The sequence below is a fragment of the Aspergillus ibericus genome (assembly GCF_003184845.1).
Source record: "Aspergillus ibericus CBS 121593 unplaced genomic scaffold BO80scaffold_15, whole genome shotgun sequence".
NCBI lineage: Eukaryota > Fungi > Ascomycota > Eurotiomycetes > Eurotiales > Aspergillaceae > Aspergillus > Aspergillus ibericus.
The window spans coordinates 15,405-43,019 of NW_020292113.1; the positions used below are offsets into that span (position 1 = coordinate 15,405).

The following is a 27,615-nucleotide window of genomic DNA, read 5'->3' on the forward strand; positions in this document are numbered from 1 at the left end:
TATACAGATATTTCGCACATGACCAAAACGACCTAGATAGATTACTTCTGTCTATTCACGTGATGCTCTTTGCAAAGCAGCCGTTGAAGCCAAAACACTTGTGTCATGCTATTCTTGCAGGCGTCCACCCCGAGACGTGCATCTGGGATGTCTACCGTGTCGCTCATATCGCGGGAATTAGGGATTGCTTGACTCATTGGAATTGGCTGCTAGACGGCGGCGAATCGGATCGAACATTCACCGTAAAACCCAGTGTAGCTGTAGCATGATCAATTGTCACACCCTTGGGGTTTCCCAATCTCCTGGTTATCTGAGTGACACACAAAAACTCGCGGTTTCTGTCAAGTAGGGGTCTGGCCCGCTTAGCGTCGGCCCAGCCTAGTCCACGAAACACCTGCAAGACCACTGCAGACCCCAACCACCGATGGCATTGGATGAGCTCCGTGCTTCATCACCAGCCCCTGACTCAATCTCGCCGTGAGTCACCGTGAGATTTCCCCAGATTACTCCGTCCGCCGCATCCACTCCGGTGAGGGCGATGGCCGGAGCGGTTGCAGGCCCGGCGGTGACTAAAACCTTCCCCGTACGCCGCAACCGACCAGCCCCGGGCTAACCCCAAGCGGCAAGGTTCGCTCCTCACCTCCCCGCCATTGACCAATCACCGCCACGGCAATCCGACATCGGCCGGGGAGCAGTGGTCCAACTCCGGATCACGTGGATCGCCGCTGGCCGATCTCGTCCCGGGCAACGAGTTTATAAACCGACCGCAGCTGCTGCTCCAGCTCCCGTTCTCTTTTCTCTTTCTCTCCCCATTCCCAATTCTCAATTCCCTTTTCTCACCCCCCTCTCCCCTCTTTCTACCTACACATCTCCACCATGGCCTCCCGTGGACTCCCCCGTGCCCTCCGCCTGGCCCGCGCCTCGGCCCCCCGGTCCGTCGTGACTGCGGCCCTCCCCCGTCCCTCCCTGGCCAAGGTCGCCTCCGCGGCTCTCCCCCGTGTCACCGCCGCCCCCGTCATCCCCGCCCGTGGCGTCAAGACCATCACCTTCGCCGACGACAAGGAGACCGTCTACGAGCGTGAGGACTGGCCCCGCGAGAAGCTCCAGGAATACTTCAAGAACGACACCCTCGCCCTGATCGGCTACGGCTCCCAGGGTCACGGTCAGGGTCTCAACCTCCGTGACCAGGGCCTGAACGTCATCGTCGGTGTCCGCAAGGACGGTGCCTCCTGGAAGGAGGCCATCCAGGACGGCTGGGTCCCCGGCAAGAACCTGTTCGACGTCACCGAGGCCGTCCAGAAGGGTACCATCGTCATGAACCTCCTCTCCGACGCCGCCCAGTCCGAGACCTGGCCCACCCTGAAGCCCCTCATCACCAAGGGCAAGACCCTCTACTTCTCCCACGGCTTCTCCCCCGTCTTCAAGGACCTCACCAAGGTCGACGTCCCCACCGACGTCGATGTCATCCTCGTCGCCCCCAAGGGTTCCGGCCGTACCGTCCGTACCCTCTTCCGCGAGGGCCGCGGAATTAACTCCTCCGTCGCCGTCTTCCAGGACGTCACCGGTTCCGCCAAGGAGAAGGCCATCGCCATGGGTGTCGCCGTCGGTTCCGGCTACCTCTACGAGACCACCTTCGAGAAGGAGGTCTACTCCGACCTCTACGGTGAGCGTGGTTGCCTGATGGGTGGTATCCACGGTATGTTCCTCGCTCAGTACGAGGTCCTCCGGGAGCGCGGCCACTCCCCCTCCGAGGCCTTCAACGAGACCGTCGAGGAGGCCACCCAGTCCCTCTACCCCCTCATCGGCTCCAACGGTATGGACTGGATGTACGCCGCCTGCTCCACCACCGCCCGTCGTGGTGCCCTCGACTGGTCCCCCCGCTTCAAGGAGACCCTGAAGCCCCTCTTCAACGAGCTCTACGACTCCGTCCGTGATGGCTCCGAGACTAAGCGTTCTCTCGAGTACAACTCCCAGAAGGATTACCGTGAGAAGTACGAGAAGGAGATGCAGGACATCCGTGATCTCGAAATCTGGCGTGCCGGAAAGGCTGTTCGGTATGTCCCCATACCTCCCTCCCATACCTCCCTCTATTCCAGAACCATCAACTAACGAAATATCAATAGCTCCCTCCGCCCCGAGAACCAGAAATAAACGCCATCATAATAATGTTACTTTAGAAACCCCGGTGGGAAAAGTTACGATGTACCATGATCTAGGGATTTGTTTTTAATCTTCGCGCTTTCATCTGCGATGTATATCGGGTCGGAATAAATTTTCTTAATTTTTTCATCGTTCTTCCTTTTTGCTCCTGATGGTTGTAGTGGTTGGGTGTAGTAACTAACTGGTGGGAGGTCATGAGTCATCGATTACTTAACTAGTTAGGTAACTAAGGTACACCGGCGGGCGATCATCCGGGGATCGTGTCTTCCCCGCGGTCTATTACTTTGTACTATGTAGATGGACGGTCGATCTTTCTTTTCATTGTAAGACTACGAAATGGAAAAAATCAAATATGTGGAATATCGACAGATCACAGGATAATCTATTGTTCGCTTGCATAGCTTGGATATCGATCTAAACAGCCTCACACAACCCAGCAGCACCCTCCCGCTCGCCAGCCAATCACGCATTCTTCGTGCGGATGGCCGGGGCCGGAGCCGGCACCGGGTTCGGGTTGCCCTTCCACTCCAGCTTGCGCGGCTTCATGTACGCCGCCAGCAGCTCATCCGTCACCTCCTTGCGCTTCTCCTGGAACTGCGCCACGTACTGCTGCAGGATCTCAATCGTCATCTTCTTCAGCTCGCCCGTCAGCAGCTCGCCGCTCTTGTAGCTCTTGTAGATCTCCTCCAGCCTGGCGTCGTCCTCCTCGAAGTACGTCAGGTAGATGTACGACACGTCGACGTCGGGGTTGCCGCCCAGACGACGGTGGTCCTCGATGCTGACTTGGCCACCGCTGAAAGCGTACTTGTTGATTTTGGTCTAACCGGTCAGTCCGCAGTAGATGTGGGGTGATCAGGAACGACGAACCTTGATTTGCTTGGCGGTGTCGCTCATGAAGATCGCCGAGTTGGGATCCGACGACGACATCTTGCCGCCCGCTCCCTGCAAGGCCGTGAGGAACTTGGAGTGGATCAGAGCGGGCTTGGGGGAGGGGTAGCGCATGCGGTGGGCGTTGTCACGCAGCAGACGGAAGTAGGGATCCTGATCGATACCCATGGGGATCAAACATTGGATGTTGGCGATCTCCTGCGTGCGGGTGGGGATGGGCTCGTCCTTCCAGATCTCGGGGTAGGAGGTACCGAAGGCGGCGACACATTGGAGGGAGGGGAAGAAGATACGACCGATGTTGGTGCTGTGACGGTGAGTCTGCGCCCTAAGCCATGTGACAAATGACATACCTCTCGTTGAAGCCGAATGCACCACGGACTTGGTTGAAAGTGACCAGCTTGGAGAACTCCCAGGCGTTCATGAGGAAGTGGTTGCTGACGTACTTCAAGTCGCTGTAGATGAAGGTCTTCTTGAGATCAAAGCCCAGGGCGATGATGTCCTTGGCGTTCTCCATGGCGAAGTGCAGCGCATCCTCAAAGGTCACGCTGTCCTTGAACAGCGCCTTCTCGTCGTCCGTCAACATGAAGACCAACGGAACGTCGAACACATCCTGCAGCCACTTGGTGAACTGCAGGGGGATGGTGTGACCCAGGTGCAGACTGCCCGTGCTGGGACCACGACCGGTGTAGAGGAAGAAGGGCTCGCCACGCTCGTAGAGGGTCAGGATGCGATCGAAGTCACGGTGGCTGAAGAACAGGCCGCGTCGGAGCCAGCGGTGGGGCTTGTGTCCGGTCACCTTCTCGAAGCGCTCGAGAAGCTTGTCGTCAATGACGGAAGTGTTCCATTTCCTAAATCAACGAGGTTAGTGGGCTGCTGCACGGCCACAATGGCTGTCTCCGGGGCACATACCGACAAATGGCCTCATAGTTGATGGCGACCACCTCGCCATTCTCGTCGCGACCACCCTCCACGGACCAGGGATTGATATCCTGCTCCTGGTTGGCGGGCTGGGTCTCCTGGGGCTGCTTCTCCTCGACCATGCTTGCGACCTTGGGGGGGGGGGGTTGTGGGAGGGGCTGGAGTGAGTCAGAAAGGACGAGGGGCAACTCATCGGCGATACGGCATTTCTTGTGCCCCTCCCACTCTGGCCCGATTCGGTCGTCCGTCACGTGGCTCCTGCATGACAGCGCGCTAGTCCCAATCAGGCTATAATGGTCAAAAGGGTCCCAAAGGCTCAAGTGACGCTCCAAGAAGGTTCGGGCCTCTGCCACAGACTGCAATTCACTTCAATTAGGCTTAAACTCAGTCTCACATTGCGTCTGCACCAGGCAGGTCTCCTTGCCGTCGTCCCGGTTCGCCTGCATGGCGTGAATGCGGGGTCCGATGGCGGAGATATATCCCTTCGAGTCATCGGCCTTATCGTCGGACTATTCCGCTTGCCCCTCTAGCTTTCTCTCCCCTTCTTCACTCTTCATAGACCGTTTCCAACCCTCATAGACAAACCTCTCGCGATGGCTGACCCTTCTGTCCTTGTGCAATCTCTCACTCCTGCGGCTGTCCATGCTGCCCACTCCCTTATCCAACCCTACGTGCACCGCACTCCTCTCCTCACCTGTCAAACCCTCAATACCATCGCCTCGACGCCGCAATCCCCTGAGGCATTGACCGGAACCCCTTTCGAGGGCCAATCTCCGGCCAACCCCAAGTTCCACTTCTTCTTCAAATGCGAGAACTACCAGCGGATAGGTGCCTTCAAGGCCCGGGGGGCCTTTCACGCTCTGTTGCGACTCATCGCCGAGCGGGGTAAGGAGGAGGTGCAGAAACGGGGTGTTATTACGCATAGTTCCGGTAGGTGTAGCTGTCTGTTAATAGACAACGTTGTACAATGGAGCAAGGGATTACTGATGTTATATAGGAAATCACGCCCAGGCTCTCGCTCTCGCCGCCGCCACGCTCGGTGTGCCCGCCTACATCATTATGCCCGAGATTAGCACCCCGTCCAAGATCGCCGGGACACGCTCGCACGGCGCAGAGGTCATCTTCAGCGGATCTACGAGCGTTGAGCGCGAGGCAGTCGTGGAGGAGGTACAGGGAAGGACGGGTGCCATTCTGGTCCCACCGTACGATGACTTCAATATCATCTGCGGTCAGGGCACCTCAGCCCTCGAGCTTGAGCAACAGTACGGTGAGCTGCTGGCTGAGAAGCCCCAGCTGAGCATCCACCAGGAAAGCAAGGCTCTTGATGCGGTCATCACCCCCATCGGTGGAGGTGGTCTTAATGCCGGTGTCGCAACCTTCTTCTCGGATAAGACGACCAAGGTGTTTGGTGCCGAGCCCACTTTCGAGGGCGCGGATGATTGTCGCCGGGGGTTGGATGCCGGAGAGCGTGTTCCGGCCGTCTCAACGCTGACGATCGCGGATGGATTGCGGACGCCGGTCGGGTTGTTGAACTGGGAGGTGATTGCGGACCGCAACAAGGTTGCTGGAGTGTTTGCCGTGACAGAGGAGCAGATCAAGGCAGCAATGCGGTTGGTGCTGGAGCGGATGAAGGTTGTGGTAGAGCCAAGTGCCGTGGTTGGTTTGGCTGTTTGCCTGTACAACGAGGAGTTCCGACGACTGGTCGAAAAGGAGGATCCTGAGGGTTGGGACGTGGGAATCGTATTCAGCGGAGGAAACACCACGGTTGAGGCCATTGCGAAGTTGTTCGGCTAGCAGATAATCTGCTTAAGGTGATTGATGTCATGCCTGCACAGTGTACATAGCTGTAATATCAACCAATGTCGACCCCGTCTCTCCCTACATGAAACGAGAACCTGCCTCCATTGTGTTCTTCTAGGCCCTCAAGCACTCGTCGCGGCCAGGCTTCTTGGCCCCACCCATTCACCCACCCGGAGAACCTCCCGCGACTGACGACTCCCTGTCGCTGAGACGCACCGCGCTGGGCTTCATGCGCAGTCATCGTAGACGGAAACGGACGAACCGCATCCCGCTGAACGACAACCCGCAGCGTGGGAAAAGTCCCCCAGGGCGCAGGGAGGGAGGAACGAAAAGAAGGTGTTCTTGGGATAGAAGGCCCGGGGTTGTATAAGTCGTATGGCCCTGATGGTTGATACACCGAGTTGCCCTGAGCCCCGGCAGACTTTCCCTGAACAATCGTAGTGTAGACGACCACACAGCTAAACAGTCTTTGCAACCGCTTCAATTCAGCGACTAGATCGGCATAGAGGTCTGCTATATAGAAGTTCTCTTTCTGGGCACGCTCACGCTCAAGGTCAGCACCGGGCCGTCCGATATCCCCCACGCGGGCAATTTCATCCTGCAGTTTATCCTGCCAGAAGAAAGCATTGGCGCTATCGAGTAATATAGCATGCACCGGTCTGTTGGAAGAGAGGTGGCGAGTGAGATTGAGTAAGTATGCATCTAGATGCTGGAGGGTAGCAAGCAGAGCCGATGACGATTGCGGACGGAAGACATGGACATGTTGCAAGCAGACAACAAGCATGTCTTCGACGTCTTCGTCCGAGCAGTCGAACGATTTACCATTTGCCGATGTTTCTTCGGGCAATGTCTCAGCTAGCGACTTGATTCTGGCTTTGACAATTCCTCTTAACACTGTTCTGATCCGCTCAGCGTCGAACCGGCCGTCTGTGTCTAGGAACACCACAGCTGATTCGCGGCCATGCAGGGGAATGTCGTTGAACACTGATGGCAGGATAGCCACCGCAGTGAGATAGTACAGCAGATGCGACTTTCCAGCTGCAGATAGTTTGCTTGAGATTTCCAGGACCGGTTCTGCACGGTTACTGTTCACAAACGGCGGAATATACAAGTTTGCATGCGCATCATCATGGTTGCCTTGTGATTGAAGAAGCCGACTTTCAGAGAGCTCCCCATGTTCCCTTTGATTGTCTGGAGGGAGATCCTGCGACACAGGCTGCTCTAAGTCCATAGCCTGTGCAGCAGGCGGCGTCGTGAAAACATCCAGAAGATCATCCAGCACCTGAACCCCTAGACGGGGCCTCAAGATAGCACTCTCGGCACTCCCAAGATACAGATCATGAAGAAGCTATAAATCTTAGCGTTATTCAATACATCTGGTTCAAGGATCGGATCAAGCAAGCAAGCAGCACCATACCTCATCCAGCCCCTCCTCATGCACTTCCCCCAGTAAATTCTCCCCGAAACTAGCAGCCATCGCAGTCCTACTTCTGGGAATCACTGATGACCGGCATTATCCCGCGAAAGTGCAATATCAGATATGTCCGGACCAAAGAGTATTTGAAGAACCCCGCGGGCAGTCCCGGTGCGACACTCAATACGGGGATGAGATGATTACGGCGCCGGCGAACGCTTCCGCTCCATCCACTTTTCCTTCCCCGAGCACAGCACCACCATCCAGCTCGCCATTACTCCCCTCTGTGCGCAATTCCACAAACCCCTACTCAGATCTTCATCCGAAATTATAAGAAACGATACAATGGCCCCTCTCGTCCCCGTCTTCTCCGCCGAGGCCCTGCCCGACCACGTCAACGTCGTGACCAAGAACTTCCAGGAAAAGCGGCGCAAGGGCGGTCCCGTCGAGCTGGAGAAGTGCAAGCTGATGGAGATGGTGCAATACTCGTGCAATCCGCCGCAGGAGGGCATCCCTGCACCGGGGGTGGTGAATTGCACGCCGATCGTGCGGCTGTTTCGACGGTCGGTGGCTTTCTGTTTCTTTGCTTGAGCTTGAGGGAATGGTGCTGACGGTTACTTTGTGATAGGTGTGCGAACGGATTGACGGTTGAAACGACTGCTTGGGAGCCGATCAGGATCGCGAAGGAAGAGGAGGAGCGCAAACGCGCTGCGGAGAGCAGCTCAGCAGCTTAATGGGACAGCTCGATGCATGGTACGGAGTTGGAGGGCGTTCGGTCTACGAAGGCACAGTGGCGTCAAGCTACGTGATTAACCAATTGATTGAATTATTTGACATCTTGCTCCATGGGTATCTTCTCGGTTATGCTACAATAAAAAAGCTGAACGCCTGACGCCTCCCTCCGCTGATTATGCGCCCACCCAGCTATCCACCCTCGACAGGTCGGGGGTATCCTTGGAGCTGGGTGGCTTGTTGTCCTCCGACCGTCGACTCCCAGATGTGGGCGCCCGTCGCCAAAAGTCTCGCTCGCAGTTGATGATCGGAGGCAGCTCTATATTTAGCGATAGTTTGGACCGGGATGTCCTGTCTTCTGCACCTGCCCCCGAGTCGATTTCCATGGCGCCAGAACCCGGACCGGTCGCAGGCTTCTGAATCTTCTTCGCGAGTGCCCTTACTGTCTTCTCGAACATCCCGTCCATGCTCTCGGCGCGTCGTCCCCACGGCTTCTTATCCCGAACCGACGCACCAGAGTGATTATCTTTGAAGGCCGCACGAGCCAGCTTGCGCAACGCCTCCTCCCCGTGTCGACCATCCTCTGTTGCTCGTTCCCGAATCTTGCGCGGATCCTGCTCTCGTTCCGTGAAAACAGGCGTGTGCCGATACGTGTGTTTGCTGGGAAAGTCGGGAAAGTGTTTCGGGATGTAGGCGTTGCGGGCGCGATCATCCTCATCGGCGAGCAGCGGGCCTAGAGAGGGCAAAATCTTGAAGGAGTCTTCTTCTGGTGGAGGGCTTGGTAGAAGGGTCGGAATGGGTTCGATATTCGGATGGCGTTTCACATGCGGGAGAAGGTCGGCCACAGGCACGGACTGCCTGATCAAAGCATGTTCGAAATCTTGAGGGATGGGTTGGACGCGCCGGCTGGAGAGCATCGACTGGCGCACATACGAGGCGAATTGCAGAAGATCTATACCAACAGACCATGTCAATACCCACGGTCCGATCCGAACCGCTTGAAATCACGTACATTCCTCCGTCATTCTGCGAAAGGCGTCCAGCGCCGCAGGGTCGGCGACATCAAATCCGCATTCTCGTAGATACTGTCCGATGGAGCGATCCAAGACGTGGTCGATGCAGGACTCGTCGACAATGGCAGGTTCCGGCAGGGCTGGGACAACGGGTGTTTGGAGACGATGGTGATGGTGGTAGGGGCGTTTGATTGGCTTTACATCTGAGGAGCTTGGATGATCCAGCGAGGATGACGAGGATCGCTTGAGGTTGGTTTCCGGGAAGACCATGGCGCCGGTGTCTGATGGAGGAATTGCGAGGATCAGAAACGGCCAAACACAGCTCTCGCGGGGTCACGTGTTATTGCCTGAGGCAGATACCGCTTTCACTCCAATACTCAATTGCATAGCTAACGACAACGAAGTAAATACAAGCAACTCATAAATCATAAAAGTAGTAGTAATCCCTCTATCCAACCTCACGTCCACCTATACCTTATTACCCCCACCCGTGGTGTCCCTCCTGCACGCCCACCACCCCCAGGCAATCAGGCCACTCACAGCCGTCGCTTACTACTCGCCGGCCCGGAAAGCTTCACCTCGACTTTCACCTCGACATCACCGCTCGCTTCCCTCTCCTCTCCTCTCCCCACACCACCACAATCCCGCAGGCTGAGCCGCCCGAACATCTTCTCTCCCCCTCCGTCAGAACCGATTGAAGACATCAATCCATCACAATGGCCGCTGTTCCTCCCATCACCGGCGTACGTCCACTTTCATCCACCCTCCCAGACGCACCCTCCCACCGGACTCACCCTCAAATTGAACCCCCAACTAACATGGTATTTGATTTAGATGCTCCGCCGCACCCTGGTCCTTGACCTGAGCACCGCCTTCGGTGAGTTCCCTTTCGATCCGAGTCGAGTTCCCGCGCGTTTGCGATTTGCCTAGAGATATCGCTCGCATTTATTATCCCCCATCACACCACACTGCACTATACTACCAGCAAGCACCTACATTCTGCGCGCAAACCAATCCATCCAGCATAGTCAATCGCAAAGCAGAAGATCCAACTGACTAACGGCATTGTTAATAGGCTTCGGTACCACTTTCGGCTACCTCTGGTGGTACGGTACGTATCAACCCCAATCCCTACCCCAGTTCTACTCAATGGCACCAATCCAATGGATGATTCCAATCTAACAAAACATCCTAGGCTTCCACCTTCCCCGCGTCCGCGCCCGTGACAACTACTACACCCGCCTTGAGGCCGAGCGCGCCGCTTCCCAGGAGTAAATCACACACGCACGAATCAAGCCCTGTGGTTAGCGCATTGGTTAGGGAATAGCTTTGCCAGATGGGCAATTAGGATCAATGGTGACTAGAAGAAAGGGGTGAGGGTCCTGGGTGGGGGATATGCGTCTGGTATGGTTGTTGCTTGATTGATTGCGTGGTTGATAGGGCTGTTGAGTGTGTGTTTGAGCGGAGTGGAATGGAATGAAAGAATAAAGAATAACTTTTGATTTATTGGCTTTTATTGAGTTGTTGAGTTGTATATACGCTTGTACTCATACATGCGGTTCCATTTATCTGCTCCTTGAACGACTGGTAGGATTTAGGTCGATGTAGTCAGTAATCCAACACAGAACCATATACAAAGCAAGAAGTTCATTTCTTTCATAAGCAGGAAATCTATCCAGTCGCTAATTAATCCAAATGGGAATGTAGTCATGCACGTAACTCCCTAATCACCCTCCACCAGCAGCAGCATCTGGGTAAATCAATGCAAACTAAACACAACACACCAGGCCAGCTAGGTTGGTCCCTTCCCAGCTAGCTATACACAGGCACAGGCACAGATCCAGATCCAGGCCCAGGCAACTACCGCATAACCCTGTCAAACTGTACCCCCCTCACACTCCCACCACCCATAGACAAACGCACATTGCGCTTGAACGCGTCACGATTCTGTCTCAAATCATCGGCAGCCTCCTTGTTCAACGGATCGGAAGCATTCGGCTCCAGGAAAAGGAACTACCAAACAACACATTAGCCACACATCCTCACTCACCCCCTAGGCCCCTCCCCCAAACCAAACAAACACCAGACCAGAAAGGGGAGAAAGAAATACCTGCATGCCCACAATCACAGCATTCAAATTCAACACGGGTTTCCAATCCTCCCTCAGAATATTCAAACACACATTCCCCTCGAGATCAATATTGGGATGGTAAATCTTCTGCGAGCATTTGACCTTTGGCGGATCGTGCGGGAAATTCTGATTGACCGTGAAATTGAAGTGGAATGCGCCGCCCTTGTACATGCCCTCGTCGGGTTCGATGGTGAGAGTGAAGTTTAGGATGTCGTCGGGGTTGGGGAAGGTCATTTTCATGGTGCTGCCGAGAGTGAGTTCTTGGAGATCTGTTCCATGTCATATGCTTGGTTAGTTTGCTGGGGTGGTAAACTTGGGGGGAGGGGGAAGAGACAGACCTCGTTGCACGCGCAACTGAGCGGCCGTGACTTTCTTCTTTTTGCCAGCTGCTCCTTCGGCATTTTCAGCTTGTTGCTGTTGTTGCTTCTGTTTGTTGAAGTGGAGGTTAGTGACGCTATAGGGGTGATAGGGAGGGGAGAGGGAGGGGGAAGGGAGGGAGGGCGCACCATAGACCATATCTTCAACATCGTGGCTAACGGACCCTGGGCGGGATGCGATCACAGCAGGTATTTCGAGAGTGTCCAAAGGTTTGGTGTAGAGTGTAGGGGTCGGGGAACTGCAAACCCCGCGGTGAGGCGATCGATGACAGAGAAGAGAACGGCGGGGTGCTGATGCCGATGGCCGGTCAGATGCTCCACTCAGGGCAAAGCGACGCTGGTGAGACAGGAACCAGCCCTAGACTCAGCAGTCAATCAACACACGTCGTGACAGACCACGAAGAAAACCTGGTGAATGGAGCAGACTGATTGAGATATGAGAAGCAGAGGTGATGCCGGGAGCCTGCCGCAAAGGCGGCGCGGCCTGACGCCATGAACCCATTGGCACCTCGCCGCCCGTCCAGTTGCCACTCAACATGGCCCGAATGCCTCTCCCTCTACGCATCCTCCTACTACAGCTTTCTGCGGATCCTACGCTGTAAATTGGTGCCATATTGAACATTAGTTGCGGAACCCCAACAATCAACCTGCCTTCCGCGCCTAATACATCCCATTTCTAATGCGCTAAGAGTCTACAAAACATCGTCTGCAGCCCTATCAAATGTGCAAATCCAACCGGAAACAAAACACGGCGACCCTGGGAAACAAGGAATGAACATCGTATGTAGAATACAAAATTGCGACAAAAATGTGCCAAGAATAACTCCCCGAGGCCTCTGCCTGCCGCCCCGGCCAAAGCATCTCTCGTTGCCAACTTTTCATGCCACGCCTCTACCGGCGGGCGAAGCAACACATCACACCCGTCCGGCCCAGGAACCAGCAGGCTCCAATGAAGCGGAAAAGCGCAACCACCGCGTTTGACCACAGCAGAGCCTGGAAGAACCGCGATGTCCGGTCGGTGGCAGAGTTCTGCACCCGTTAGTCAACCGATAATATATCCGGTGTACAGAATTACATACCGTGAAGCCAAACTTGTCCACACCATCGCTGGTGATACAGACAGCAAGCAATGCATTACTAAAGATCCAGAAGGTCACCAGTCTCGTACGGAAGCTCTTGTACGAGTCATCCAAACTCTTCTCCTCCTTCTCCACCGGCGGCACATATGGCGTCAGGGCACGCTTGACTGTGGATTCGAACTGGCTGTCAATGTCGGCCTGGGGCTTGTCGATTTCCTCAATGACCGCTTCCTTGCCCCCTTCCTTGGTCGTCTTTGCAGACGGGAGAGCATCCGCCTTATCGGAACCCTTGGTACCCCACGACACATCGTGCCAGTTGCTGAAAGCGTAGACGTTGAGAATGTTGATATAGGAGGACTGAACGGCCATGTACTGAGGGAATGAGGTGAACATATGCCACGGGTCCATGTACATAAACGACGCCACAAAGTAGAGACCGAAGGTGGCAGCAAGAGCGATAATGATGATACCGGCACCCGTCGACCCGAAGAACGAGCCAAGGAAGGCGCCCACTCCGTGTGTAGTATCGAAGTCCATCGGAGCACTGCCACTGAACGCGCGGACGACCAGGTACAGCGCATCGACGACAACATACAGCTGGATGATACCGAATGCCACGAAAGATGCCAGGTACGAAAAGCGGGAACCCTTCGGGCGGTTACCCAAGGCGAGGATAAATTGTAGCAGCAGGAAACCAAGGTACGCATATTTCACGACGGTGTTGACGATAGGAGTGGCCGTCTTGCCAAAGGGGAAACCAGTGTGACCGTTGCTGTCGCTGGGAGTTCCAACCAGGTCCATAATGACGGAGGTGGTAAGCCAGTAGGATGCTGATAGCACAAGTCAGAGAGATACCCACGCTTGCACAAACGGAGATTTGACTTACCCAGAGAGAACCATGTGAGGATAGTCGAGAACGTGTTGTACAACATTTGAATATGAAGGAAAAACATGCGAATGATGTTGTGGCCACTCTTGTACATCCGTCCGAAGTGCATCAGCGAGTAAATACCGGCCGCGAAGGATCCGTTCAACCAACGACGACGCTGAGAGATGAATTCAGCAGCACCTTCCGGCACGTCGGTTTCAGCCTTGGAGGCTTTCACGTAGGACAAATGCCACTTGGAGCCGGCCTTAGCGACCAACTCGAAACACAAGATACGATCCTCGGCCAAGAACATGTTCTTCTTGAAAATGTTCATACCTTCGATACCTTTCTTACCCAGTTGCTTAGAAAGGGTGTGATCACCATGGAAATACTGTTCCAAGGGTCTGCCCATAATCGCACGGAATCGGTATGCGGAGAAAGCACCCGGCAACACACTGACGTACCCGAAAGAACTCTCCAGCGGTTTATCCAGAATGTTACTGATCTTATACTCGAAGTTCTGGGCCGCAACGAGAGGGTTGACAAGGTTTCTCCAACCTTTACCCAACATGGCGTGAATTTCACCGCAAGCACCTCCGAGATCCTTGTCGTTATAGAAAGCCTCCCATAGAGACAACAGCGACTTGGGGCCAGGCTTGGTACCAGCATCAAGAAGGATGCAAATTTCGGGGTTCAGGATGCGGCCAAAGGCGTTGAAAAGCCATCTGTGAGAGTTGATCTTCTTACTGTTCTTCTGCTTCAAGCAGAACATCATCTGAACAGGAGGAAGGGTGGTAGGGCCGTCATCGGTCGGACGAATGAGTTGCTGGTTGGGAGTCACGGATAATTGCGTTGTGTATTCGAACTGTTCCCCGTTAGCACAATTCACGCGAAAGATCTGGGGCACGCACAATGTGAGCAACAGTCTCCTTTCCATCGACATCACGCTTCATGACGCCATCCTGATAGACACCAATCGTGGCGAGAACGTCCAGGACGTCCTTATCACAGGGGTCGATACCATCGAATACCAGGCAAACCACAATCTTTTGCCAGGCAGGTCCACCCTTGTTCCAAAACTCGGACTTCTTCAGGTTCACGATGTCACGAATATTTTGCATGGCACCATGTAGTGTACGAGCCGTAAGGGTCTTGTCTTCATTGTAATAGGTAATCGCAATCAGCAGCTCCGTGTGGCGGTTGTACATGGCGGGACGAAGGTTATAACCGTTGTGGAGAGTGAATTCATTGGGATCACATGTCGCCGCGGTGTCTGACCAAAGCAATTCTCCGTTAGTTCCGACTGACTGCATAGCTTGAAATCTCCCGTTGGATCACTCACATCGCATATGTGTGAACTCCTCACTTCCGCCCTCAAGATCGTTTCGGTACTTTGCCTGGATGGCGTTTTGAATAGCACTCGGCACCGGGTAGTCAACGCTGAGGACCGAACCCTGCACCAGCTTGACCTTTCGAGTAGCATAGCGGCGCAGGTTACCTCCGCCGCCGCTCACACTACCCCCACCATTTGCACCTCCGGGGGCCTGTCGCTGCCGCCAGGCCTCTGTTGATGAGGTTTCACTGCGAGCATATGGCGACGCAACACGACCGGGAACACCAAAGGCAGTCGCGGGGTTTTCCCCAGACTGCGCAGAGTAAACAGAGCCACCTCCACTGTAAGGATCATGGTAGCCCGCATCAGGGGCATATGTCTCGGTCAAGCTGTATCCAGAGGTGGGCCGTGCGGGCGACAGGTTGCGTTGCTGGGGGTCATCAAAGGGTCCCGTAAACGGGCCTGTCTGGCTAGATAGCAATCCTCTCGACGCTTCTTCTTCGTACTATATCACCCGGTCAGACTCGGTCGAGGGATTCCCCGGCGCAGTAGCAGGCAGTCAGGGAAACACTTACATTGTTGCCATGGGCCAGATCCTGAAGCCGGTGGCCACCATCATCGTAGCCCGGAGGCGAAGTATTACCAGCGCCTTGGTAGGCCATGGTGGATGATGATGATAATATATTAAAGTCGTACGCGTAAACCGAACGCAAAGCTCAAGCACCCTCCAGTTGGAACAGAATGCAAGGACAGCGCCAAAAGCAACGGGAAGGGGTATCAGGGAAACAAGGAGCAAGGAGGGCGCTGACTGGGGGAAGTCAGACAACGGCGGCGCGACTGATTAAAGCGGGCAACCACTCGGAGCGGAAGACAGAAACAAACAAGAGCTGAAAGAGGCCGCGGACGCGAAGCAGGACAAACGAGGGTGAAGGGGGAGCAGCAGGACAGCTGAAAGAAAAGCTGACCGAGGGGCGCGAGTCAACAGGAACGTGGACAAGCCGCCAGGGCTGATCAGGTACCTTGCGATCGCAGCTGATGATGGGGAGACACTCGGGAAGCCCGTCGGACCGCGGTGGGCAAAAGGCAGTCAGTGAAGCGGATCCCAAAACAAAGCTGGGAGGGGCAGGAGGCGATGGGAAGGGAAAGAGAGAGGAAGAGGAAGACAAAAAGACGGGGCGGGATAGATAGTGATGAGATGGGATGGGATGGGGGAGAGATGTCGAAAAAGTAAAACCGGAAAAATCAGAAGGGCGCGAGAAGGTGAGCGACAGCTTTCCTTTCAAGTCAGTCGCCCTGGCGTCTTTCGTCTTTTTGGGTTGGAGGCCAGGTGGGTAACTTGGGTATGGTATTGGATTCCTAACCAGAAGGCTGGGTACAGTGCATACATAGTACAAATCACGGTGGATGCCGATGAGGATGATGATGGTGATTACTGAGTATTATTGAATTTGATTATTTTTATCATGAGGATGATGATAATGAGTATTACTGCGAATGGCCTCTAGCTCTATAATAATAGTTGTCGTCCTCTCCTACTAGTCGTTGTTCTGTTCTATTCTGACGATGATGATGATGGTTGGGGGGGCTGGATTGCCTCTTTGGTATCCCCTCATATTTCTTCTTTTGACCGCAAGGTCGGGCAGGCTATTGCCCCCCGATCGTCTCCTGCATCCATGTATTCTTCCATCCACCCTTCCAGACCTCCCTCATAGCAGCCCTGTCGTCGCTCCAGTGATCCACACACAGTAATTTTCGTGCTGTACTCTGTACCGGCCCCCCTGATTGTTACAAGTTGAGGGCATTGTTCTGCTCCCCCTCCTTGGCCTTTGCTCCGCACATCCAATGTTATGTATTTAAAATTATCAAGGGTCTGAACCCTGATTACGGGCGAGTGGATATGGACCCTGGTCCACATGAGGTTCTTTGCTTACGACTTACCCTGAAAACACCGCCTTTCCCGTCACGTATTGTCACCGTACCGTGTCGAGGTCTGGCCTTGGGGAAGTCGCCCTCCGTACCGTGTCGAGGTAAGAATTTGATGGAGTTCATTCTTGCCCATCCTGGCTGTCGGGTCATACTCGAGCCCATCATGGAGGGATCTGCGGCGTGCTGGAAGAAAATCGAGCCATTGGCAGGCCCCAGTGAATAACATACAGTGGCTACCTGTCGGCGGGATAACTTCCAAGGTCTCGCCTTGATGGCATTCCGCATCCCTCGCCAGCATAACTGGCCACAAACAACCCTCTCAGCCACCAGCAGTCAGCATCGGCGTGCCCTATCTACATAGTAGATCGCTCGACTCGCTTTCTCGCTTTGAAGGGCTCCCGCGCCTGTCATCCACCGTCAGTAGTATGTGGCATTTGACTGGACTCCCTGGTTGTCAATCTGAAACATCCCCCAACCGGCCCCCATTGTTGCTTGCTCAGGGAAAAAGTGACCTATCGGAGATCGGAGAGTCTGTGGCGGCTGGTATTGGCGCGGTCCCGTATGGTGGAGTGACAATACGGAGGGTGAATGTTTCAGGGGGCGGGGAGCACCCAAAGAGGCCTAAACTCCCCAGCCAAATATAGGCTTGTGGGGAGTCAGTGTCCCCTCCCTGACGGCCTAAGGACCGTGTTTATCGGCCGTTGGTCAATCCAGAGCCACCAGAGGCGCTAGGCTGGAATCCTTAATTTTGCCAAGGTCACACTGGAGCACTCAAAGACCGTCAAAGCCCAATTAGCGGCTGGAGGGGTCATGCTTACTGGTCAGTCATGGTTTCAAGGCGGCTGGCAATTGTTGAGTCTAGTGCTGATGTTAGGTAATGCCAGGGTGCACCCTACACACCGTCTACTCTTTGATGCCACTGGCTGATGATCATCACTGCCACAGGAGTGCTATCGTGCGCGGGAGACTAGACACCATCCGGTTAGCTTCCAGCTATTGAGACCCTATCTTTAGTAACGCGGTGACAACACAGTCTCGCGAGTCAGACCCAGTGGCACCTTTGGAGGCGTGATGACATATTTTTTTTTTTGGCTCATGATTGCAGCTGCCCTCAAGCCCGGGGCTTGAAGAGGCGCTTCTTATTTGACGACATTTGGAGAGGAACACGAATGGCGGGAACACCAGACCCCTTACATGATCACACAACTCGCCACGCTGGAAGGCGGTCGGGTAATTCCGCTTTGTGTGAACTTTGGAGTTTGATTTTCTCATCTCGCTATGAATTGTGTCTTAGAAGCCGTCACTCATGTGCCGACCGTTGTGGATCATCAATGAATAGATTGCTATGCCATAGTACGGAGTAGAGTAGCAGAGTAGGCGGTAGTTGATCATTATACCGTAGCTATTCTTCCATCACCTCCAGTATTGTTTCGTTCTACCCAGATCTATACCTGCAACAGAACTCTCCGAACGGTGAGTTGTCCACAGTCTACCGCGAGACCCTATGCAATTAGCAGTCACAATTGGCTCGAATCTATACGCACATGTTGGCCAAGTAAATGCATGTAGGTCCGGGAGGGTCTGCTGTGGCAGTGCAGTACTCATGGTACATACTCCGTACTGTGGCAGTCACTGGGCCCATTAGCGGCGGTATAATTATAGAGCAAGACCTGGTGCCACCTAGTAGTCAGTCCGTCTAAGCGCGAGACCATTCATCATTGGCTACCCATCCCGACAACCAGAGACAGATCGTCAGTGGCTACCGCGAACTAAGCAACGACTCGATGAAAGTAAGACATTGAGCGGTGGATGAAACCCAGTCTATGGATCACCTCAGGGGCAGTATTCCATGGCCGCAGATATCGGGATATATGAGAAAAACCATAACACATGGAACTGAGCAGATGTCGCCTCGGAGGGTTTGGATCGTGCATGTGTTGTGGGCATTCTATGCAGGTGGTCTTTGCATCTACTGTACTTAAAAACTACATCATAGCATGCATTGCCGAAATATATCTTTACACGTGCTGTCTCTCTTACACCTATACCGTGGTTTAGTGAAGCGGTCGGGTACACCCTAGGAGATAGTAATTCAGCCAAAATAAGCTGAGTCTGTCGAGTTGGTCTAGATCGACTCATTTTATATATTTTGGTCAGTGTGAGACCTGATGGATCTAGTGACTAGATACAGGGCTGAAGGAGCTGTTATTGAATAAGTACTATCCTATCGGGCCAAGGAAAATCACAGATTCCAGTTACGCAAACTCAGGCCATCGCTATTTCATGCACCTTTGCAGATTGATGACAACAAAATCTATATTGGATGTGTAATAGGTAGTCAACCTGACCTGCAACATTCTGAGTTTCCGCTCATGCGCAGCAAGCCAAGCACCTAGGGAATTAATGCACGTTGAACCGGCTTCCCTGCATACTGTACTCCATCTGCCTCCACTACAGGCACAACAACCCACGTACCTACATCGTACTTTCTGGCATTCTGCATCTTTCCTCCCCACAGCCTATCCAACTTGGCGACTTAGATAAGCTCTTATGTACGTCACTTGATGCCTTTTTCGCCAAGACTTGAAAGTTGAACGAACTTTCGCCGCATTCCTCAACCCCTAGTTTTATCCAGTAAGTAAACACCTATTTATCAAATATTTTCATTCCAAGAACAACCTTAAAGGCCTGACCATCCCGTTTTGTCTTCTAGCAAGTCCAAGCTATAAGATTGTTCCGCTTCCATTTCATCCAGAGTGACGGCGCAGGGCACTTGACTTCCCTTTGTGTTGTACATCGGACGACATTCTATACTTGGCCGTAACACAAAAGGAGGGGCAATGCAACGGTCCGACTGACATCATCGTCGTTTATGCAACCTGCCGCGAACTTACCTTTAAGCCAGGATTGGTGCTGAATGATCGCATCCCAGAATAAATGGTAGGTTGAGACTGTGGCCTTATATTTGGCCTGCGTTTGGCGGTGGAAATGGGTTATGCCCAGATCCCTATCATTACAGGCCGGCTTTCGATGAATTTTTGGCAAGGTGCTACCCCGCATCATAAGGCTAAATTCTGATGGCCATCAATTGCAAGAGAAAAACGGGTGGCTATTCGATGGAATCATCTGATTGAAAGCCCCGAGACAAAGCTATACAGGATTCCGGGGGTGTGTATATGAAAAGTTGGTGCATGGTAGGTCAGTCGCTGAGTTATCAGTCCAAGCCACCGCCAAAGGAAATTGATCGTCTGCTGAATGTTGACCAGTCTCCTATATTTAGACCTGGATGATGGAATATAGGTAGTTCTGGATGCAAACGCCGCTTTGTCAATTCGAGCCAGCATCATACCATCAAAGTACGGAAGTTGATTTCAGGGGCTAATTCGCAAAGGCTTTCTGAGTCCAACAGGTAGCGTGAGAAACCAAGAACGACAAATGTACATTGCAGAGAACTTTTGTCTCAGATTTCTGTCTTTACTAAATACTCTCGCCATTAATTGTGTCGTTGCTGGCCGTTAATGATGGTCGAAGCCAAGAGCACATGCCAAGACAAGAAGATTGAGACTATTGAGATGTCATCCTGTCAAATCAATAATTAGTCTGACAGCTTACGGGGAAAGCATAGATCTAGTGAAGGCTTGATATTAAAATTAATTAATCCCTTATCGACAAGATATTGAATGATGGATGAAGCGACTCTATATGGCCAGCACTTCAATGGGTCGCACTTATCCAGTTCCTGACCCCAGACTACAAGACAGCAGTGGCTTGTCCACAAGACATGGTCATTCTGCCCACTGCAAGCCAATGATACCAGAGATCTCTGAGTCTGCAGAGTCGAAGTTAATACAGTAGGAGTCGAAACTAGTGTCACCCCTCATTTCTTCTTTCTGTCTCTCAAGCCCTAACGTAGAATCACGCTAGTTCATATTGGGAGATGGTTCCAAGATGATAATACGTTGATGGTAACCATGTATTGTCTAAAACCGTACTCAAAACAACATCACGTGCCTAATCTGTATGAGCCCATACGCATCGGACCCAAACTACTGCGACTGAGGCACCGATTTGTCGAGGGGAGGTACCAATGACACAAGATCCAATGGACCACTGCCACTCTTTAACTCTATTGAATAATTAAATAGAAAACATGACCTATAATTGTGGTCCAACCTCATTATATACCCATCTTTCGACGCTCAACTGATACTAAACCTTGGTGTGTTGAGAAGTTCATTGGGAAACCATGTCTCATCGACTTCTTTTCATCAACTGGAGGGAATAGAAGGAGAGTGTCTATAGTGATAAAGGGTTGTATCCGCTACTCTACTCCTGGGAAGTACTCGCGGGGCAGAAAGCGTTTGTTCGACCGAACTGGCAATATCTACAAAGACAATCCCAATCAGTGACTTGATTTCTTGAGTGGTGTGTCGATGTTTATGACTCGTTCGACTGCTAATAAGGCTTCAAGCCCTTTTAACTTGCAAAATACGAAAACCAGGCTCCTTTCAGAGAGCATAAGAGGTCTATGCAATATCACAGTTGGATAAGATTGCTCCGCGCTGTGATCACTGGATGCATGCTGACACTACTGGGAGTTAGGTCACATGACCCATGAACGTCTTCTGTTCACTCTGGAATTTGCCAAAGGAATTCTCTCTATCTCCTTACTACATTGTTGTCGGTCTTGAAGAACTCTCTTTCATCACTACCTGGTATTCGCAATGCGTCGATTCGAAAGAATCTACGACGTGGTAGAGCCTGTTGAAGAGTATCGCCCTGGGGGTTATCATCCAGTGCACCTTCGTGACTTGTTCCATCAAAGATACGAAGTCATTGGGAAGCTAGCTTTTGGCCAATACTCAACAGTATGGCTTGCAAAGGACCAACATAGGTGAGTCCTTTCCCGTGGAATACGGCATTGGAATAAGAATAACAGGCTAGTATGTAATGCCTTGAAGGGGCTTGCAACAGGTCGTGTTGAAAATATCAAAAGCAGAAGCGTCCAAAGACAACAGAGAGCTTTCTTTCCTTCTTACCTTGTCAGAATCTGGCATGGACCACCCTGGAAAGGGTCATGTAATTGAACTACTCGATCATTTCTATCACACAGGTCCGAATGGAACTCACTTGTGTCTTGTTTTCCCAGTGATGATATCCGATGGGCAAGCAATGACAATTAGTGGGAATTCGCATGAAGCAGGATATATTCAAGCTATTTCTCGCCAACTTTTGCTGGGCCTTGACTTTCTTCATCAGTCAGGCATCGTTCATTGTGGTATGTCGGAGCTTTCAAGTGGTGTAAGCAGCTGTCTAATGGCCCAATGCAGATCTGCAACCAGCGAACATTCTGTTTTCAGTTTCCGGATCCATGGATATGGAGAAATTATTACAATTTCCCGAGTTCAGCCCCGTCAAGTGGTTACCAGGAGTGACTGAAGATGACAGCGCCCCAAAATATTTAGTGCCTACGCAAAGGCGCCGAGGGCAGTTGGATAATGCACATTTCTCAACAATCAAGGTGAGTATCGGGGATCTGGGCGGAGGTAAGATACAACCATCCATACATCTTGTGTAGTCAGCATTGCTAAGACTTCGCATACAATATCAGCTCAATATATTCGACACTGTGACCAGCAACCAGTAACGCCTCTATCTTTGCGCGCACCTGAGCTGATACGACGACATACCGAGTGCACTACTCTAGACAAAGCTACAGACATCTGGACCTTAGGTTGTTTGGTACGCTAAAACCTCTGTTAAAACCTACCTTCACTTTCTAATCCTGTTGTGAAGCTATTTGAATTGGCAACGAATGAGCCACTGTTCCCTCTGGATACATTCGGCCTTACACGGGAGGAGGTAGACAGTGACCACTGTTCTCTCATTCGCCAAAGGCTCGAGTCGAATAGCCTGAGCGATGAGAACCTCACGAGATACCTGAGAGATAGGTTACCGAATAAGTTTGGTGCTGAGAGTGCGGAGGCTCTAACATCATTCCTTTCGCTTATGTTACAAAGAAACCCTCGCGAACGACTGCCGGCAAGAGATCTACTTCAGACACCGTTCATGTCATATGGACCTCAGCATTAGAAATATATCGATTGCGCAAATGTCTTGCCTCCAATTCAGAACTCTATAAGGTAGACTGATCACGAAGATAGAAGTTACAAAGGAGAGGAGCGTCTATATATCCTTCCATCTTCTGCGTAGCTGGGTTGCCCTGGTCCTGTATTGTGCAAACGCGTAAAGAACGCTGGGGAGAGTCATGTAACTTTACATACAGTACGATATCCTGCCTAAAATAGAGTTCCCGGAACAATTCCAAAGACGGTCAAGTGTATTCTTGGCATAGGGTTTGGCAGACAAAAGCAACAATCCTTGGGGGTGACACTGGTTTTGGCCCTTAGTGTATCGGTGCGATTGCACAGTGGTCTCTCGGAATCGAGACCGGCTGACGCGTGGCTTGAGCAGAATCCACCATTAGCGTCAGCCGTTCTGATTAGGCCCCTCGAACATGTGTTCCTTCACTCTGATTACACCATAATAAGGACGGATATTCGTCACCCCGAAAAATAGTGGGAGACTGTGCTACGAATCCAGCAAAGGCTAATTCCTGCAACAGTCGGCTCTTTTCCGATGGTCGACTCACTTCAGTGCCGGCCAAATTCCTGGCCATGGAAGCGAACGGCATCTAATCTCGATTAATGAGTTAATCAAATGGCTCCTCTCCTGCCGTGCCTGAGGCTGCGGGTGGGTGCTCGGCAGCTTCGTGATTGGCTTGACGTGCCGTGTTAATTTCCGGGCGAAGGAATCCAACGTGGGCTGGAGGTTCGAGACCAGCCCGTCCAGGCACGCCCGGCCGTGCCTGGCACACATCCAAAGAGTGAGTTGGCTGCACATGAGACACAAGAAGTAAGGAATCATGGGGCATGATGGGAACCGTCATCCACCGTTCCGTATATGCCAGGGGTGTGTGGCTTTGTTGCAGAGGCATGCTATGCAGATGCAGAGGCGATTTTCCCTCGCTCAACGGCTGATTCTGCAAATAAATAATTCTCCAATAGTCATGTCATTTCCTTCCGGAGGGAGCGATGCTAGTAGGACGAGTCTCGTAGAATTCACTCTAGTCGGCCAATATTCCGGCACTATTCCCGACTATGCCGCCTATTGACGATGGCTTGAGTGCCGCCCGCGTTCCACCACCCCAGGGGCTTTGACTTCTGTGGTCTACGATGATCTGAAGGAGTTGGGTGTCAGCTTCTTGATACGAGTTCGGTGGTGATACTTAAGATGTGATGGATCAGGATGAACCCATCTTTGGGAGGAACCAACATTGGGTGGCAGCATCAGCATCCCCTGCATGAGAGTGGTAATAAATGCCCCAAGTGCGTGGTAATAGCAATCACAGCCCAGCACTAAGCCCAAGGCAGTCAGGCGGCCGCCCTCTCCGCGTCTCCCACCCTCCATTTGCATTTACCACCACCCACTCTGCATTTCCCCCCCGTCCTGCTTACTGCCCCGTTCCTTTCTTTGGTCGTGATCCCTATTATTATTATTACTATCAGTCATTTCTTTCTTCTACTTTCACTCATTTGCTCCTTCTTCCCCCTCTTTTGGATTCTTGTGCTTCTTCATCACCTTCTCGCCCTCCTTTCTCCCCGACCGCCTCCGATCTTCTGCTCCCTCTCCTGAACTCGTCACTGCGGTGGGACTGTGCCTGGCAGCCACCAACGCGTGTTTCTCCGACGTCAACTCCAGCGACCTATCACTCTTCATGCACTGTGGTTGCCCATCGCAGGGTGCCGGACAGTAGACTGCCAGACTGCCAGGGACTGACCACACGCCCGACTGGGAGAATCCTCTACCGCCTCACCTTGACGGAGATCCACTCCCATCGCATACTATGACCGTTGTTGCCTACCGTCCGACCGACTTCTTTACCACCGACTTCCGTTCGCTTGTCTAAATTCGCTGTGCTCTTTTCATGACCGAGCAACACTCACGACTTGACGTCTGTTGAGCATCCACACTCTTTTACCTTGCTCCTACGTTCTTCACGTTCTCTCGCCGTTGATCGGCCGCCACTCTCTTTTCTTGCCCTTTAGCAGCAGCGTTTATCACGACCCAACCTTATACCTCCTTCGTTTTCGCCGCGACCTGATTATTCCTCATCTTCCATCATGTCTTTCTATCCCTCCGATCCGACCTCCCCAAATGGTAGGTTCTGACCGTCCTTGCGCATTGCGCATTGCGCATTGCTGACCTGATTTGCTCCCAGTCCTGTTCGCCCGCTCTCTTCTGTCCTTCAGAAGTTGTGTGTCATGTCCTACCACCTCCCCATCCTGCCCCACTTGCGATGATGGCTACACCTGTACTATGACCAGTCAATCATGTACCGCTTGCGCAAGCACAAAATGTGTCAAGTCCCCAACGTCGGGCGACAGCTCGAGCTCCAACAATTCTGGTGGAGGAGGCAGTGACGCTGGAGCGATTGCAGGAGGAGTGATTGGTGGTCTTGCATTCGTCGCCATTGTCACGTTTCTTGTGTGGTGGTTCTTCATCCGAAAGAAGCGCCAGGAGCAGGAAGCTAGTGTGGGAGAGAAGTCGAGTGCCTTCAACGATGCTGCACAGTCGAGAAAATCGACGCACTCCATTGCCTCCACTGTCTTAACGCGCGCCTCGAATGTGATTCAAATCGCCTATATTCCCGGTGTCACCAACCGCTCACCCCCCGAAACGCCAGGTCACCTTGTGCCGCCGGTTCCTCCGCTGCCGGGCGCTCACCCCGATCAGCACTTCTTCATGCCTGGCGACCTTCGCGACTCGACCTGGTCTGAAATGTCGAACGAACGCCGTAGCATTGCTCCCAGCTTGCGCAGCAGTGTGGCCACCACTATCTACCGCAACAATGCCATTGTCAGCCCGATGCCTGCTCAACAGGTCATGCGCACGAAAGCCGCCGTGGTCAACATCAACGGTGCCGATGCCCCGGCTGTCCCGGCCATCACGCAAGCACAGCTCACCAAGGCTGGCATCACCACGGCCAATAGCAACAGCTCGATTGTCGCCCGAACGGTTACTGCGAAGCCGGTTATGGTGAGGGGTCCTTCGAAGAAAAAGAAGACCAACAATGCCTCGGCATCTCCGGGCGTCCAGACCATTGACGAGCAACCGGAGACTTCCAGTGCGGCGGTTTCAAGCTCGCCTAGCACCAAGGGAAAGGACGAGTCACCCACATCGGGTTTTGACGCCAATTCCTCGGACGAAGAGGACACCGCCAAACAGTCTACGAAGGCACCAACCAACCAAGCTGAGACAGCCAAGGACGAGACACAATCACGACCTACTACCGTGATCGAAGACTCGCCGGCCGTCAGCCAAAGCCCTTTTAAGGACCAGCCCGCGACCGAAAGGGATGCACGAGCGTCCTCTCTGCTTGAGATGCCCGAGGGCACGCGGTCCAACCGAAGCAGTCGACACCTCCCGCCGCGCGTCGAGAGTCCATTCTCTGACGCCAATGAGGTGAAATGATTGTTTATCCTTTATTCTTTTGAAACACATCATGTGGTTGGCGACAGGCGCAAGTGATGGGCTGTGGCCCAGGGATGTTCCCACTTTCTTGTATCTATGATTTATGCTTCTTGATCTATCAGGTCTAGATTTGTTGCCAAGGTGCTTTGAATAACTATGATGAGATTTTCTTAGATGAAGGTGCCTTGACTTTTAAGCTCTTGACAATATAGATAATCAAGGTCACTACATGTTTATCAATGATGCTTTGCATTATCGTATGGTCCCTACCGTAGACGACGACGTTACATTTTCGCGGCATATTTTACGAACCATCCCACAGAAAGGTCGCCAATTCCCTCCCGCTGACCTTCAACCCGGGAATCGCAGTCCATTAAAAGAAATCCCCCTACATAAACCCCTCCAAAATACGGCACCTACCACAATGACACAAGCCTCTGTCCCGGATCCAGTCTATAAAAAGCCGCCATCCTCAGCCTTCCCTTATCTTCTTTTCATCAGAGCAGATCACCCTGGATAGCCGAGATGGCCTCTCCAGAGTCAACTCACTATACAATGTCCACTTTGCTTCTCTCTCACACAAAGCGAGTATGAAGCCGGTGACACTCGCCTCCTATACAATACACAAAATCACATAAAAAACCGAAGACGACGCTCATCTCCCGAGACAACAGAAAAGGCATGTCGAAGATGATGAAGACCCTCGACAGTACAAGCCGGACTTAGCGTCTCGTGTGGTCTGCTGTCTGAAATCTCTATATAACCCGAAAAGCAGAGAACATTGATCCCTTACTCGAAGAATTTGTTTTTTTATTTATCGATGCCCTTGCTGCTTGGAAAACAGCGCAGCGCAGGACAATCTTCTTCCAAGGTCCCAAGGGCGGGATTTCGAGAAAGATCGACGATGGGTGCTGGTGCTGCGAGACACCCGACCTGAAACCAGGAACCAGAAACCGATGTTGCGATGGATGTACATAGCAGGTTTCTCGGATTGCAGGAGCTTATCTGATTTCTGTGTGATTGTGGGAGTGATCGCATGGGGCTTGGGAGTGTCTGGAACAGTTCCATACCTCGACCCTCAGCAGAGTTGGTACGGTTTTTTAGCTTGTACTGTCCCAGGCACCACGCGTCTCGCTCTTTGGCCTTGAAATAGGGGTTCATTTGTTGAAGATACGAGTGTGGCCCATCCAGCATGGACGGTCTTGAAACATGGAATGGGGAAACCCCATCGCCCATACTCCGGGTTTATACACGAGGAGTCTACAACGCGGCAATCGCAGCTATCCGGTACCCAGCTCTCACTCTACAAAACCAAGAAGCTCAGCACAATATGAAAACAAAAACGGTATCTCAGTCGACACGCGTCTACATGACCGAGGCATCCCGTTGAGCCATTTCTGCTTCATCAATCACGGGGCTTGGTGATGCTCGCGAGGCAGCCT

At 52.7% G+C, this 27,615-nt stretch overlaps 11 protein-coding genes across 11 annotated transcripts; 6 read left to right on the plus strand and 5 right to left on the minus strand.

Annotated features, from left to right (window-relative positions):
* Positions 1-827: 827 nt before the first annotated feature.
* BO80DRAFT_424185 (Ketol-acid reductoisomerase) lies at positions 828-2,516 on the plus strand. Its single transcript, XM_025719225.1, has 2 exons — positions 828-2,054; positions 2,124-2,516. Exons 1-2 carry the CDS (start codon positions 877-879, stop codon positions 2,149-2,151), a joined length of 1,206 nt encoding a protein of 401 aa, XP_025576138.1. The 5' UTR covers positions 828-876; the 3' UTR covers positions 2,152-2,516.
* BO80DRAFT_424186 (tryptophan--tRNA ligase WRS1) lies at positions 2,465-4,107 on the minus strand. The gene is made up of 4 exons (XM_025719226.1): positions 3,958-4,107; positions 3,399-3,896; positions 3,028-3,352; positions 2,465-2,979 (listed from the first exon to the last, which is right to left on the minus strand). Exons 1-4 carry the CDS (start codon positions 4,086-4,088, stop codon positions 2,623-2,625), a joined length of 1,311 nt encoding a protein of 436 aa, XP_025576139.1. The 5' UTR covers positions 4,089-4,107; the 3' UTR covers positions 2,465-2,622.
* Positions 4,108-4,310: 203 nt separating this feature from the next.
* Positions 4,311-5,846, plus strand: BO80DRAFT_463943 (threonine/serine dehydratase). The gene is made up of 2 exons (XM_025722625.1): positions 4,311-4,896; positions 4,964-5,846. The coding sequence occupies exons 1-2, from the start codon at positions 4,560-4,562 to the stop codon at positions 5,758-5,760; spliced, it is 1,134 nt and encodes a 377-aa protein (XP_025576140.1). The 5' UTR covers positions 4,311-4,559; the 3' UTR covers positions 5,761-5,846.
* BO80DRAFT_404689 (uncharacterized protein) lies at positions 5,819-9,350 on the minus strand (the record flags this gene model as incomplete). Its single annotated transcript, XM_025717688.1, has 5 exons — positions 8,925-9,350; positions 8,101-8,864; positions 7,793-7,901; positions 7,520-7,755; positions 5,819-7,114 (listed from the first exon to the last, which is right to left on the minus strand). The coding sequence occupies exons 1-5, from the start codon at positions 9,193-9,195 to the stop codon at positions 5,819-5,821; spliced, it is 2,676 nt and encodes an 891-aa protein (XP_025576141.1). The 5' UTR covers positions 9,196-9,350.
* A 291-nt stretch (positions 9,351-9,641) lies between these two features.
* On the plus strand, positions 9,642-10,200 carry BO80DRAFT_444077 (cytochrome c oxidase subunit VIIa; the record flags this gene model as incomplete). Its single annotated transcript, XM_025721408.1, has 4 exons — positions 9,642-9,668; positions 9,760-9,802; positions 10,001-10,036; positions 10,121-10,200. 4 exons carry the CDS (start codon positions 9,642-9,644, stop codon positions 10,198-10,200), a joined length of 186 nt encoding a protein of 61 aa, XP_025576142.1.
* Positions 10,201-10,554: 354 nt separating this feature from the next.
* Positions 10,555-11,892, minus strand: BO80DRAFT_424190 (NEDD8-conjugating protein UBC12). The gene is made up of 4 exons (XM_025719227.1): positions 11,563-11,892; positions 11,395-11,482; positions 11,036-11,325; positions 10,555-10,938 (listed from the first exon to the last, which is right to left on the minus strand). The coding sequence occupies exons 1-4, from the start codon at positions 11,563-11,565 to the stop codon at positions 10,786-10,788; spliced, it is 534 nt and encodes a 177-aa protein (XP_025576143.1). The 5' UTR covers positions 11,566-11,892; the 3' UTR covers positions 10,555-10,785.
* A 292-nt stretch (positions 11,893-12,184) lies between these two features.
* On the minus strand, positions 12,185-15,375 carry chsG (chitin synthase class III; the record flags this gene model as incomplete). The annotated part of the gene is made up of 6 exons (XM_025723155.1): positions 12,185-12,462; positions 12,513-13,342; positions 13,399-14,245; positions 14,292-14,653; positions 14,723-15,218; positions 15,289-15,375. The coding sequence occupies 6 exons, from the start codon at positions 15,373-15,375 to the stop codon at positions 12,325-12,327; spliced, it is 2,760 nt and encodes a 919-aa protein (XP_025576144.1). The 3' UTR covers positions 12,185-12,324.
* Positions 15,376-21,363: 5,988 nt separating this feature from the next.
* BO80DRAFT_353344 (kinase-like protein) lies at positions 21,364-22,732 on the plus strand (the record flags this gene model as incomplete). Its single annotated transcript, XM_025715659.1, has 5 exons — positions 21,364-21,533; positions 21,601-21,917; positions 21,970-22,185; positions 22,251-22,381; positions 22,436-22,732. The coding sequence occupies 5 exons, from the start codon at positions 21,364-21,366 to the stop codon at positions 22,730-22,732; spliced, it is 1,131 nt and encodes a 376-aa protein (XP_025576145.1).
* A 417-nt stretch (positions 22,733-23,149) lies between these two features.
* BO80DRAFT_44178 (uncharacterized protein) lies at positions 23,150-23,624 on the minus strand. The gene has a single exon (XM_025721221.1). The coding sequence runs from the start codon at positions 23,564-23,566 to the stop codon at positions 23,288-23,290; it is 279 nt and encodes a 92-aa protein (XP_025576146.1). The 5' UTR covers positions 23,567-23,624; the 3' UTR covers positions 23,150-23,287.
* A 292-nt stretch (positions 23,625-23,916) lies between these two features.
* On the plus strand, positions 23,917-24,784 carry BO80DRAFT_44181 (uncharacterized protein). The gene has a single exon (XM_025721223.1). It carries the CDS (start codon positions 24,019-24,021, stop codon positions 24,547-24,549), a length of 531 nt encoding a protein of 176 aa, XP_025576147.1. The 5' UTR covers positions 23,917-24,018; the 3' UTR covers positions 24,550-24,784.
* On the plus strand, positions 24,687-26,250 carry BO80DRAFT_44187 (uncharacterized protein). Its single transcript, XM_025721227.1, has 2 exons — positions 24,687-24,859; positions 24,921-26,250. Exons 1-2 carry the CDS (start codon positions 24,823-24,825, stop codon positions 26,171-26,173), a joined length of 1,290 nt encoding a protein of 429 aa, XP_025576148.1. The 5' UTR covers positions 24,687-24,822; the 3' UTR covers positions 26,174-26,250.
* The last annotated feature ends 1,365 nt before the right edge of the window (positions 26,251-27,615 follow it).